This window comes from Stenella coeruleoalba (assembly GCF_951394435.1).
Source record: "Stenella coeruleoalba genome assembly, chromosome: 1".
Lineage (NCBI taxonomy): Eukaryota > Metazoa > Chordata > Mammalia > Artiodactyla > Delphinidae > Stenella > Stenella coeruleoalba.
The window spans coordinates 110563469-110576874 of NC_137169.1; the positions used below are offsets into that span (position 1 = coordinate 110563469).

The 13406-nt window shown below is 53.3% G+C and overlaps 1 protein-coding gene across 3 annotated transcripts in view; it reads left to right on the plus strand.

Annotated features, from left to right (window-relative positions):
• The window catches only part of INTS3 (integrator complex subunit 3), a 39957-nt gene extending 26714 nt beyond the window's left edge, over nucleotides 1-13243 (plus strand). For 2 of the 3 annotated variants that reach the window (XM_079911523.1, XM_079911524.1), the window contains exons 12-30: nucleotides 203-282; nucleotides 742-833; nucleotides 1178-1284; nucleotides 2092-2211; nucleotides 2589-2718; nucleotides 3182-3236; nucleotides 3456-3559; nucleotides 4089-4133; nucleotides 4353-4472; nucleotides 6058-6211; nucleotides 7278-7346; nucleotides 8214-8289; nucleotides 8709-8822; nucleotides 9210-9258; nucleotides 10337-10504; nucleotides 10841-10941; nucleotides 11062-11134; nucleotides 11339-11495; nucleotides 11612-13241. In XM_079911523.1, the coding sequence (XP_079767649.1) occupies nucleotides 203-282; nucleotides 742-833; nucleotides 1178-1284; nucleotides 2092-2211; nucleotides 2589-2718; nucleotides 3182-3236; nucleotides 3456-3559; nucleotides 4089-4133; nucleotides 4353-4472; nucleotides 6058-6211; nucleotides 7278-7346; nucleotides 8214-8289; nucleotides 8709-8822; nucleotides 9210-9258; nucleotides 10337-10504; nucleotides 10841-10941; nucleotides 11062-11134; nucleotides 11339-11495; nucleotides 11612-11689 (1892 nt within the window). In that variant the 3' untranslated portion in view covers nucleotides 11690-13241. Of the gene's footprint in view, nucleotides 1-202; nucleotides 283-741; nucleotides 834-1177; nucleotides 1285-2091; nucleotides 2212-2588; nucleotides 2719-3181; nucleotides 3237-3455; nucleotides 3560-4088; nucleotides 4134-4352; nucleotides 4473-6057; nucleotides 6212-7277; nucleotides 7347-8213; nucleotides 8290-8708; nucleotides 8823-9209; nucleotides 9259-10336; nucleotides 10505-10840; nucleotides 11135-11338; nucleotides 11496-11611 lie in introns of all 3 variants that reach the window. The other variant, XM_079911522.1, reaches the window with a different exon arrangement.
• Nucleotides 13244-13406: the final 163 nt, after the last annotated feature.

Consider the following 13406-nt stretch of genomic DNA (forward strand, 5'->3'; position numbering starts at 1 on the left):
CTGAATGCTGGGGACAAGAAGGGAGACGAGGGCTATGAGCTGTTTTGGGGGTTGTCTGCTTTTGGGTCTGCTCAGCAGGACGAGGGGGGCGGGGATAGACATAGCTTTCTCTGGAGCCATTCATACATATTGATACCTCATTTTATGGAGGTGGAAATAGACTGTCTGATGTGGGGGGACCCTTTAATTCCACATTCTCCAGAGCCAGCCATCCTGGTCATGCATCACTCTATGAAGCCCCACCCAGCCATCACTGCCACACTCCTGGACTTCATGTGCCGTGTAAGTGCCATAGGCCTTTTTTCCTCCCCATGCTGCCTGAGCAGAGTTAAGTGTGTGTCCCTTCTAACCTTGTAGGTCAGTGCATAGGTCTTCCCAGTGCCCCTTGACTGTGGGAGCAGAAGTGGGTCATGGCCATGGGTCCTATCTCCCAAGTTAGTGAATGCTTCTTTTCCTCATTCCCACTGTCTCCAGTTGAATCTTTCCATGTCTCCACTGGGTTTCTCAGCTTCAAGGATGATGACTCAAGGTAAAATCTGGTCTCCTTGAGGAGCAGCTAGGTTGAGTAAGAGTTTCCCATTTTAGCAGCACAGGACAATCAGGAACATTCCAGTCCTTTCTGCAGCCATACTTCCCAGTGTCTCCTGATTAAAACCAAAGCAGCTTTTTAGATCTAGTTCAGCAGAACACTCTGGATGGAAAGTCCTGTGCTCATTCGCTCCTCCTCTTCTTCCCTTCCAGATCATTCCCAACTTCTATCCACCATTGGAGGGCCATGTGCGGCAGGGTGTCTTTTCCTCACTCAATCACATTGTGGAGAAACGGGTCCTGGCGTAAGGACTTTATGTGTCTGTGGGGCAGGGAAATGGGTTGTTGTCTCATTTTTCACTAGGTCGGGCACATCCAGATACTGCTGTACCACTGCTGACCCTTTCCCTCAAGAGGTATAAAAAGTACTGGCTCCACCGCAGACTGCTAGGCATATGTCCTCTTGACTCTTAGAGGAATTTCTCTCTTGCAGAGGGCACCAAATGCCTTCCCTGTGCCCTGGTGACCCTTCCTAAGGATCTGAGTATGGCCCAATTGTCCCAGTTGGGCTTAAACCTATTTGCTTAACTCCATGTTGCGTTAGAAGTGAGGCGCTCTGATATTGACCTTCATTCATGTTCCCCATTAGGCATTTGGCTCCCCTATTTGACAACCCTAAATTGGATAAGGAGCTGCGGGCCATGCTGAGGGAGAAGTTTCCTGAGTTCTGCAGTTCTCCCAGCCCACCTGTGGAAGGTACAGACCCATCCATTCCATCACCTGTTTCAAAAGAGGGATGGAGACATCCAGGGTGCTCAGACTAGAGCCCTTGTTTAGGATGTCATCCCTGTGTAGTGCTCTACCCTGTGACACTGTCCCATTCAATTTTTCTTTCCCTAGTTTTTTCTTTTATTCATTTTTGTGTCATCTTCCTTGGTTCTCCCTCTCCATCTAATCTTATCTGCTTTTCACTAAGCTCTCTTGCTCTCTTAACTCCAATTTTTTTCTCTTACTAACCTCTCCTCAGTAGGTAGAAGGGCTTCATGGAATGTGTGTTTATCTCACTTAAGCTTTGCCCATCTCTTCTCTCTTCTCAGCCCCAGGTCCTGGCCTCTGATGAGAGGCTGTCATATTGGGTCTCAAATCTTGCTTCCAGTTCCAGACACGCACGCACACGCACGCACGCACGCACACACACACACACACACATACACACACACACACACACCCTTCCTTTTCTGTTTTGGGGTAAGGGCTTAAGCCAAGCAGAGCTTCCCAACTTAGTTTTAAATTAAAGAGCACTTGGGACTGTACCTGGTCTTAATCTACTCGCTGATCCTCAGCTGAGCATAGAGGAGGCAGGTTCTGTGCTGCTCTCATTCCTAGCAAAATCCCCACCAAAAGCCCTGGAGGGTTAAGGACAAGATGCCTGTCCTTCCAGAATTCATATTTCATTTAGGTCCTGAACTCCTTTTCCTCCCACTTGTCCTTTAGTCTCCCTTTCCCAGGAGCATGGGACAGAGGAGGCCATCAAATAATGCCTTGTCTTTCTTTACTCCCAAGTCAAAATTGAGGAGCCAGTTTCCATGGAGATGGACAACCACATGTCAGACAAGGATGAGAGTTGCTATGACAACGCAGAGGCAGCCTTTAGTGATGATGAGGAGGATCTCAACAGCAAAGGTGAGGCTGGCAGCAGAGGTAGTTCAGGCTTGTGTCAATCCCGAGAGGACTGGTTGGCAGGAGCAGCCTCTCTGCAGTCTCTCTGTCATCTTTGCCTCTGAGTTAGTTTTGTTAACAGAATTCCTGGATGAGACTCCAAGGTGCAGAACCCTGCACTTGGCACTGAAGCAGGAGGGTAAAAAGGAGAAGTGGTCCCTGCCCTCTCTTGCTTCCTGAGGCTAGAACACGCACACGCTCAGGGAAGTGCTTCAGGCACTCACAGCTCTGAGTGAACGGTGCACACGAGGCGCATGTCAGGAGGGCCAGACTGTTCAGGGGGCTGTCTCTGCTTCTCGTGTCTGGGCCAAGTGAATTCTTTCCTAAATCACTCTCTTCAGGAAAGAAGAGAGAGTTTCGCTTCCACCCAATCAAGGAGACAGTGGTGGAAGAGCCAGTCGATATCACCCCTTACCTTGACCAGCTGGATGAGTCCCTGAGGGACAAAGTGCTCCAGCTTCAGAAGGGGAGGTGGGTGCCCGCCCTGCTCTCAAACTCCGGAGGTCCAGCCCTGGGCTTCTACCTGGAGCTTAGTGGGGTGGCAGAGTGGTGGGTTTGGAGGGGATGTGGTGGGGGTGTGTGGAGAGGTGGTTGAAGCTGCGTGGGAGATGCCTTCTGCAGTTTGGGTTGGAGGGTGTGGGCTGGGAGGGGGCAGCCATGTTCCCCAGCATCCCAGGCTCTCACTCCAAGGTTCTGAGTAGAAGAGCCTCTGAGACCTGAAGCGCAGGACTATGGGGATTTCCCGTGTCTTTGGCCTCTGCCCAGAGAGCAGCAGATTCTGCCCTGAGGCCTCCTCAGCCACAGCCTGATTCCCACAGAGCTCCTTTGTTTTCTCTGTGCATGGGAGTGTGCTTGAGCACGCTGTTCTGGGTGTGTGTCCTGCCCTCTGCTATCATTTACGTCCCTGAGATTTCCTCTCCCTTCTGCACTGCAGTGATACAGAGGCCCAGTGTGAGGTCATGCAGGAAATCGTGGACCAGGTCCTGGAGGTGAGGAGGAACCCACCCCCTAAGGGAGGAAGCAGCCCAGCTTAAAGCCCCGCAGGCATCTGACTGCCTCCTTCCCCTACTCTAGATGGGTCCCCCTCGGATGGGGGAGGGGCCGGCTGATCCTGGAGGGAGAAGCCGATGAGTTCAGAGGCTCTGGGTAGTGGGGGCAGTGAGGCTTGGGCCTGGGTGGTGATAGTCCCTCCTTGTCTTACCACCCAGGAAGACTTTGACTCGGAGCAGCTGTCTGTCCTCGCTTCCTGCCTGCAGGAGCTCTTCAAGGGCCACTTTCGAGGGGAGGTGCTGCCCGAGGAGATCACTGAGGAGTAAGGCTCATCTTTCCTGACTACTCCCCCACCCCACCCCCACCCCTCGGCCTCAGGGAGCTAGAAGGATGACCCAAGTCCTAGAGGCACCTTGCTGAGGACTTGGGAAAAATCATCTCTTCACTTGTTTTTATTCTCACACATACTGATTCATTTAAACGAGGATTTATTTTTTGCCTGCCAAACAGCGAGCGTACTGGGGCAGTGCCCTAGCACCCCTCCTGTGCGTCCTGCTCCTGCTGCTGCACCCAGCAGCCCCAGCCTTTGCTGCTTCAGGTGGGATTGGACCCTTGCCTGGAACCGCCCTGAAGGGCAAGAATCTCACTTGCAATGACAACAACTAGATTTTGGCTCAGTGTTAGGAACCTGATTTCTCTGTAAGCAAGCCTCCGGGGCAGTGGGAAGTTTAACGTTGGTTAGGAAAGGAGCAGGCTGGCATCTAGCCTCAAGCTGGTTGTCCATAATATCTGCCTGCAAGCCACCCTTCCTCCCCTCACATGGACTCTCATATATCACCCTTCTCTTGTAGGTCCCTGGAGGAATCTGTGGGGAAGCCTCTCTACCTAATATTTAGGTAAGCCTCTCTACCTCATGTTTAGGTCCAGCTGTAGGAGATGCTGCCCTGCCATCCATCCTCCCTATCAGCACACTTATGCTTCTGTCCTGGGGTAATGGGGCTCCCTCTCCAGGAGGAGGGGTATGCAGTGGGCACAGACAGCCATGGCCCCTGAAGTGCCATAGGAGAGTCTCCCCCAGGTAAAGCTGTCCTCTGTACTCCCATCTCCCACTCCAGGAACCTATGCCAGATGCAGGAAGACAACAGCAGCTTCTCTCTGCTTCTGGACCTTCTCTCTGAGCTGTATCAGAAGCAGCCCAAGATTGGCTACCACCTGCTTTACTACCTAAGGGCCAGGTGGGTGTGGTCCCCACGTTTAAGAAGGTGCTGGGAAGCATCCTGGAGAGCCTCTGTCCTATCATACCTGAGTCCCCGCCCCCTTTGCTGTCATCACCAGGGCCTTCTGTGTGTGTGTGTTAATAACAGCTTTAACGTGTATAATTCAGTGGTTTTTAGTATATTGACAAAGATGCACAACTGTTACTACTAATTTAGAACGTTGTCATCACCGCAAGAAGAAACCCCACACCCATTAGCAGTCACTTTCCCATTCTCCCTTTCACCCAGCCCATGCAACACTGATCTGCTTTTCTGTTTCTATAGATTTACTTATTCTGGATAGTTCATATAAATGGAATCATACAGTGTTTGATTTTTCATGACTGGCTTTTTTCACCTAGCCTAACGTTTTCAAGGTTTATCCCTGTTGGTAGTGTGTATCCGTACTTCATTCCTTCTTATGGCTAAATAATCCACTGTATGGATATACCACAATTTATTTACCCATTCACTTGTTGACGGACATTTGGGTTGTTTCCACTTTTTTGTCTGTTGTGAATAGAGCTGCTGTGAACATTCATGTACAGCTTTTTGCATGGACAGATGTCTTCAATTTTCCTGAGTATATAGAATTTTTGAGTCCAATGGTAACTGTTTTTAAATTTGTGAGAAACTGCCAAACTGTTTTCCAAAGTGATGCGACCATTTTATGTTCCCACCAGCAGAGTGTGAGCGTTCTGATTTCTCCACATGCGCCCCAACACTTGTTGGCTTTTGACTATAGCCAGCCTAATGGGTATGAAGGGGTATCTCATCATTGTTTTGATTTGCATTTCCCTGATGGCTAATGATGTTGAGTATCTTTTCATGCGCTTATTGGCCATTTGCATATTTTCTTTGGAAAAATTTCTGTTCGAATCTCTATTTTTTAATTGGGTATTTGTCTTTTTCTTGTGGATTTTTAAGAGTTCTTCAAACATTCTGGATACATGTCCCTTATCAGATGTATGGTTCGCAAATATTTTCTCCCATTCCGTGGGTTGTCTGTTCAGTTTCTTGATGGTATCCTTTGAAACAGAAAAGTTTTAAATGTTGATCAAGTCCACTTTATTTTTTCTTTTGTCACTTGTGCTTTACTCCTATGTGTTTTTCTAAGAGTTGTGTAGTTTCAGTTCTTACATTTAGGCCTGTGACCCATTTTGAGTTAAGTTTTTTGTATATCGTGTGAGGTAGGAGTCTCGGGGTCTCTATGTGTTATTGCCCTCATTGCTCACAGCCCAAAGAGCAGGAGAGAAAGCTTTCTCTAACCTGACCTGAGCCCTCTCTCTCTCTTGTTCTTTACTGTCACCAGATAGTAGCTTCTTCACTAATTGTGGTTTGAGCCCTGTCTGGAACACTGGGGAAAGATGGGGAGAAAGAAGAGTGTCTCCTAATTCCCATAATCACCAAGTCCTTGGGGGGGAGGCAGTGGGGAGGCCATGAGAGAGATTAGCCCAGGGCATCTTGGGCAGCAAAGGGATTCTAGAGTGAGGGTCTACTTAGGAGATGTTTGAGACTGTGGGCTGGGGTCAGGCTGCTGGTTGAGGCCCAACTGGTCTTGCAGCAAAGCCGCCGCAGGGAAGATGAACCTGTACGAGTCATTTGCCCAGGCCACCCAGCTGGGCGACCTGCACACCTGCTTAATGATGGACATGAAGGCCTGCCAGGAGGACGACGTGCGACTGCTGTGCCACCTCACACCCTCCATCTACACAGAGGTCAGCACCTCTATCTGTATCCACGGGGATGGGGCAGCAGTGCCGGCGGGCTCACGGGAGACTGCATTATCTCATGGCACACGACCCTGACCCTCCTCTCCCCATCCCTGCTGGCCTCGGTAGGCCCTTTGCTCCCACACCACAGCCGTCCCCTCCTTCTACCTCTCTTTATCAACTAGAAAAATCTCTAAAACCCCCAGAATTCTTGTTGTGTGAGTTGGGGTCTGGGCCTATACACTTGTCTCCTGTGCTTTGGCCCCATCCTCTGGACCCAGGACAGGGCCCCCGACCAGATCCGTGTTCACGTATCCAAAGCCCTCTTGCCGTCTGATGGCTCACCCTCCAATCTCTCTAATGGTTCTCAAAGACCGGGGCCTCTGTAGTGGAGACTCACCTTTAATTTCCCTGGTTCACTAAGAGTCTCCTCTAGGAACTGGGACATAGGAGGAGGTATCAGCTCTTCCTCCTCTTGATGAAAGTTACCAGGAACAGGGAAATCAGGGCATAACAGGAGGAAGAGTGATGTCAGCCAAAAACTGGAGGGAGGAGGGATGCAGATGCCCAGCTCCCTCCCTGGTGAACTGGCCTCTCCAGAAGGGACCCTGCCTACCCCATACCCTGCACACTCCCCAAATATGTACACTCTCTACACCTTCTCGTCTTTGGCAAGAGTTAGTATAGACTGGATTTCTTTGCTGCCAGAGATGCAAATGCTAATTCTGTCACCACTCCACAGAGAGCTAACTAACCACCATGTCCAGTCCCTTTCAGCTCTAGCTTTGTCTCTAGATGGCTCCTCATTCCTTTCCTTACACATGGCACGTGCGCGCGCGCGCACACACACACACACTGTGTGCACACACAGATTTAAAAACTTGGGTTCTTTAAGGATTAAATTCCCAGCTTCATAACTCTTGGATCTTTGTTTAGGGATTTATATTAGGACCCCATGTCTGGCTAGCCCAGCATCCCCTGAGCATGTGGTAGGGAGAGGCGATGAATTATGAGGTGAAAGCTGAGGCGTGCATTTTGGACTTATGCCCTACTTTCCCTCTTTTTCCTCCAGTTTCCAGATGAGACCTTGCGGAGTGGGGAGCTGCTGAACATGATTGTGGCTGTTATTGACTCAGCACAGGTGAACATAGAGCTGTCAACCCGAGAGGCCTGGGGAAACGGGGTTCTGCCTCCCCCTCAGCCTGCAGACAGGGAGCCTGTGTTCTCAGGCACCCTGCTCCTGGCTGCAGCTCTGTGCACCTTAGGCCCTGGGGGCTGGGAAGGAAAGCGGAGCCCCTGGGAGGCGAGCGGGGGCCATGCCAGTCCTGCTTGGAGTTCCCCTTATTGTCCACATTTTGGGGGCACTCCCGTTCTTCCGGGAAGCCGAGGGGATTGTGTTTTTAAGCTCTCAGTCTGTCTTCCCCTTGGCTCAGAATGAAAATGGTTAGACCATCTCTATTTGACCTTTCTATCATGCATAGGTCCCTACGAGGCTGTAGCTTGGCCTGTGTCCCTTCTCAGGCCTCAGCTGGGGTCCCGTTTCTGCTCCTTCTCTCTGCTCATTTGCCCCATTCATAGATGGGGAAGCGTAGCACTCAAGAGCCCTTCCTCCTTTGCTTTTTTCCTACCCGCACCTGTAATCCCGCCCCCCACGGCCCTTCCCTCAGCACAGGCTGGGATGGCTCAGAGGCCCAGACTACATCCAAGTAGAGAAGCTGCCTGTTCTCCCTCCGCCATCAGGACACAAGGGGTAGTTTTTCTTAACTATTTTTGCTCCGAATAGGCCTGTGTTTACCACTGAAGCCAGTTGCTCCTTTGCCAGTCCCCTTCATCCTTCAAAGCCCCTGGCATCCGTCATGTGCCATTTCCTCCCCATTCCTTTAAGACTAGGTTTTCACTTCCTCTGGTTTTTTCCCTGAATGAGCCCTCCTGCTTCTGCTTCCATACTAGCTTCCTGGCCTCTTTTAGAACCAAATGGGTTCTGCCTTCTTCCTCTTCTCCCCCTTAGCTCCAGGAGCTGGTCTGCCATGTGATGATGGGGAACCTGGTCATGTTTCGAAAAGACTCAGTCCTCAATATACTCAGTAAGTGAGCAAAGCCCTGAGGTGCCCAGGGAGAAGAGAGAGGGGTGGCAGCCCTGTGTATTTTCTAGTAACAGGAAAGCTGGTTCCGGGGCCGAGAATGAGATAGAATGTCATTCCACCCTGCCGTGTGGCCTCAGGCAATGTCTGTCTGGATCTGTTTTTTGCTCTGTGAAAGTCCCTTGGTCCTCCAGCCTCAAGGCTGATGGGACTACAGAAGCTGTATGAGAAGGCTTTGGAACTATGCTTTGTGTGAAAGGGAAAGTTTCTGTAGTCTTAGGATCACTGTCTCCACCCCTATACCATCCCTGCCAGGGGTGCTGATAGTGGATTAGCCCTGTCTGTGTGTGTGTGTATGTGAGAGAGAGAGAGAGAGGGAGATTGAGAATATGAATGAGGTTATCTCTTCTCTGTCTCCTCAGTCCAGAGCCTGGACTGGGAAACCTTTGAGCAGTACTGTGCCTGGCAGCTCTTCCTGGCCCACAACATCCCCCTGGAGACCATAATCCCCATCCTGCAGCACCTCAAGTACAAAGGTGAGTCGGGTTGTGGGTGTGGAACACGGCAGGGAGAGGGCACTCCCAGTCCAGCTGCTGCAAGGCTTAGGCCTCTGAGCTCCTTTCTAGATGAGCCCAGATCTGCCGTCCCCCTTCCCGCCGAAGTGCCAAGTGCGAAAAGGCAGGCTCCCGGTCAGTCGCTTCTGCCCTTTAGGTGTATCCTGCAGGCCTTCTCTGAGCCAGGTGCTAGACTGGGGCTCAGGGGGCTCAGGATTTTGGAGGAGTGGGTTAGGGGCCTGCTCTTCCTGGTTTCTTGCTGATTATCTTTGCTCTTTGCAGTGGCTGTTGGTTGGGGGATGGGAGAGGTGCCAGGATTTCTTCCTGGAATTTTGCATTCCTCTGAACAGCCTCTCCCCTCCCCCACAGAGCACCCAGAGGCCCTGTCCTGCCTACTGCTTCAGCTCCGAAGAGAGAAGTGAGTTCCACCCTCGGGGGCTCTTTAGTCCTCAATCTCAACATACCAAGAGATGCTGCCGTATAAAGGGCTCCTGTCCTGCTCCTCTGGCCGTGTTTTTTCCTATTGTTGACATCTGCTTATTCTACCCTTCCCCCAAAGTGATTTACAAATAAGCAGCTCCCTTGGGATCTGGGCTTCCTCTCGACTTTACCCCCCTGCCCACCAGGAGCTGCCCTCAGAGGTGGGGGCCGGACATCCCCGTTTCCTGCTGCCACAGCAGTTCTAATCCCCGGTGGCTCCTGCTCCCCTCCCCCGTGCTCCTGAGGCCACCACGCGGCTAATCCAAGAGGAGGAAGGGTCAGAGTAGGGGGGTCAGACACCATCCCCTCGCTCAACCTGCGGAAAGCAGGGCCAGCTGGACCCCCGTGCTCCCTGCCAGGGGTGGGGCAGAGAGGGCGAGAAGGCAGAGGCCCCTCCCTCCATCACAGGCACTTTTCCAGAAGCCCCAGATAAATGGGGCCACAGCTGTATATCTTTTCCTTCCTACCTTCTTGCCTTCCTTCCACCTTTTCTCTTCTCTTGGCTGGGAGAGTAGACACGGTCCAGCGCTTCCTAAAGGAGGCGGGAAGGTTGGAGGGCTGCGTGGGGGCTGTGGCTTCCCGCCACCTCCCCTGTACCTTCCTCGGGCTAGACACCAGGGTGGCCCACCCACCCAGTGGGGCAGGGGTTGGGGAGCACGCACACACCACACACTTGTCCTCCTACCTGCCTGGCCGACTTCCTGACTGTCCTGGGCAAAGTGCGGGAGACTTAGTGGGCCTCCCTGCCGACACATGCACGCGCACACACGCACCTTCTACTGTCACAGAAGCTGAAGAGTCTCACTTCTTGTCTCCTGGCTTCCGCAGAGGATGAAACCAGGCATTCCTTGGCCCAAAGAGAAGGAGGAGAGGGATGTGAGAGTAGGAAGCTGCCGCAAGTTGGGGGTGGTGCAGGGATGGGGAGGCCGAGGTCTGGGGAAAAAGCCAGTGGGAGAGCTCCAGGGGCTCCTGTGGCCAGCTGTGTGAGCAGGGCGCCCCGCTCCCCTCGCCCCCAGGCCCAGCGAGGAGATGGTGAAGATGGTGCTGAGCCGGCCCTGCCATCCCGACGACCAGTTCACCACCAGCATCCTGAGGCACTGGTGCATGAAGCACGACGAGCTGCTGGCTGAGCACATCAAGTCCCTGCTCATCAAGAACAACAGCCTTCCGCGCAAGAGGCAGAGGTGGGACCCTCCATGCCAGGGCTGCCCGCTGTCCACAGGCCGGCACCAGGGCCGTGCAGTTCGGTCCCTGCCTGGCTTGTGGGCGACATCTAGTGGTGTGAAGCTACCTGGCGTGCAGGACCACTGTGGCCCCTTCCCCTCCTTTCCTAGTGCCCTGTCTTTGGTCCCTGTTCCAGGCACACCTCCCTTACCCTGCCGGGCCCTCCCAGCCCTCCTATCCCCTTCTCCATATGGGCTGCCTCTGCCTTAAGGAGGGACCTCAGTGGGGGAGGGTGTCTCATTCTCCTGGAGCCGTCACCCCAAGCTCAGACTCTGGCTCTTGTGACCTCCCTGCAGCCTGAGGAGTTCCAGCAGCAAGCTGGCCCAGCTGACTCTGGAGCAGATCCTAGAGCACTTGGACAACCTGCGTCTCAACCTGACCAACACCAAGCAGAACTGTATGCTTTCTGCCCTCTCCGAGCGCATGGCACTGCCCTGGCTCACACCATCCGTGGATCCGGGTGGGGCAGCTCTCAGACACCTCACTGTTCCTCCCTCCCTGTTTTCCCTCCCTCTAGTTTTCAGCCAGACCCCAATTCTGCAGGCTCTGCAGCACGTCCAGGCGAGCTGTGACGAAGCCCACAAGATGAAGTGAGGCTCCTTGCACTTTGGGCCTTGGGAAGTAGTGGGAGAAGGCCTGGGTGAGGGTGGCCTGCTGGGGACACAAACTTAGTGACCAGCAAGACCATGGAGTTGAGAACAAATGGAGACCCTGGCATGGGGTCAGAGAAAAGGATGGGAGGATGGCCATGGGGCCAGGACCCCCACCCTCTGAGAGCCTGTTCTCTCCCTTAGGTTCAGCGATCTCTTCTCCCTGGCCGAGGAATACGAGGACTCTTCCACCAAGCCACCCAAGAGCCGGCGAAAAGCAGCTCTGTCCAGCCCCCGAAGTCGAAAGAATGCCACACAGCCCCCCAATGCTGAGGAAGAGTCAGGCTCCAGCAGTGCCTCGGTGAGACCCCTGGCCGTGCAAGCCATGCACAGGAGGAAAAGGAGAGTTGGGGTGCAGGTAGAGTTGGGGCCAGCCGCTGCCCAGGCTAGTGATTCCCTCCCCTCCATCTCTTCCAGGAGGAAGAAGACACAAAACCAAAGCCCACCAAGCGGAAACGGAAGGGGTCCTCTGCAGTGGGGTCTGACAGTGACTGAGGCCCTGTGTTCCCCATTCCACCCCCAGTTGGACTGCCCTCCCCTCCTTGGTGAATCAGAGGTTAATAGGGGCTGGGGAGATCGTAGGGGCAACACCCTGTCCCCATCCCAGAGCTCACCCTGGGAGAAGGACGAGCTGCCTCCTTCAGCGCAGCCTGAGAAGCTGCCATGCAGCCCCCCAGTCCCTCCTCCCTCCTCTCTGGGGCCTCCAGCCGCATCACACTGCTGCTCCCACTGATAGTGGGGTTCCCACTGAAACCAGAGGCTGTACAAAACCTGGACTGTGGTGGAAGTCTTCAGCCTCCTGCCCCCTCCCCCAGCTTCCCCCAAAAGTGTTTCAGTAGAGAAGAGAAATGGCAGAGGGGCAGCTGGCCAGAGAGGCTAGGATGAGAGTGAAAACTGTGTGGGTGCCCCTTCCAACTTCCCCCTTCAGGTCTTGATTTGCTCTGAACAGGCATTATATAGCTGCCCTCCATACGCCAGTATGAAGTGGGCATTTAATCTGTGACATGGTCAAGTCGCCTTTTCCTCTCCATGGGCCAGATGCCACAAGTGTTTGGGAAGGAACCTGAGAGGGAGGCCACAGCCCCACCTGGAGGCTTGTGCTGGCCTGAAGCTGGCACCTCAAGTCGGGCCAGAGCCCAGGGAGTCCCAGAGACATGTTCCACAGAACTGTCAAATGGTCACATTTCCTTGGTTCTGTCTTTGTTTTCTTTCTTTTTGTTGGCAGAGATAATCGCATTTTAAAAGTTGTTTTTAAATGACAATAAAACAAGCCAGAACCTCTTTTGTGCCGGAGTTGCTGCCCCCACTTACCCTGTGCCCGTACAGGTGGTCTTGATTTAATGGGCACCCCCCCCTTCACAGCTTCCCCTTCTCTCTTCCTGCCCACTTCCTTCTATGTCTGGAGCAGAAGGCTTGGCTTTACTGCCCCAACCTTTTTGCTTCTCTGCCCCCATCCTGGCTGCCACTGGCTGTGCAGGCCAGGCGCTGACCTGGCCAGGCAGAAACTGATGCTGGCACCACCTCCCAAAAGGCTGTTTGTCTTTACCCATCTCTCAAGAAACCAGAGGCTTCCAAAAGCCGGTATTTGTCATACTCTGTGCTTACCAACTACTGGAGGATTAAATGCTTGGGGGTGAGGGAGAGAGTTCAGATACCTGGGAAAAAGAACTCTCTTCCACAGTCTGGCCACTTGCCCATCCATGTGTACCAGCAGAAAAGAGCTCCTTGGCTATGCTTTTGTTCCCCTGCTGTCCTGGGAGGTTGTGAGGGGCAGGCTGAGGAGAGAGGAGTGAAGTTGGGCCGACTGCAGACAGCTCCTCCTGTTCAGCCTGCAAATTTGTCTTTTACAGAATCCAGGTTCTCCCTTCCCTCAAAGCTGCTACTCCTTCCTTTGAACGTTTCAACTCCCGGAGGCCTTTTTTCCTTCCTCGCTCGTTCCCCAGTTTTCTCTGCCGCAATTAAAACTAGGATGGAAAGCATTAGCTGGCTGGCCCCAGTTATTGTACCTTTGCCCAAGGGGAGGGGCTTCCGCCGTGGCCCCTCCAGAAATCTGGCTGTCTGGGCCTCCACCTTTCCCCTACTTCACTCTCGGCTCCCACCCCGCTGGGGTTGCTGCTGCTCCTGGCGGCTGGAGGGAGGGCATAGCTCCGGCTTTCGTGCGGGGACTTGGAGCACCATGTGGGCAAGGGGCCGAGTTCTTCAGTCTCTTTGG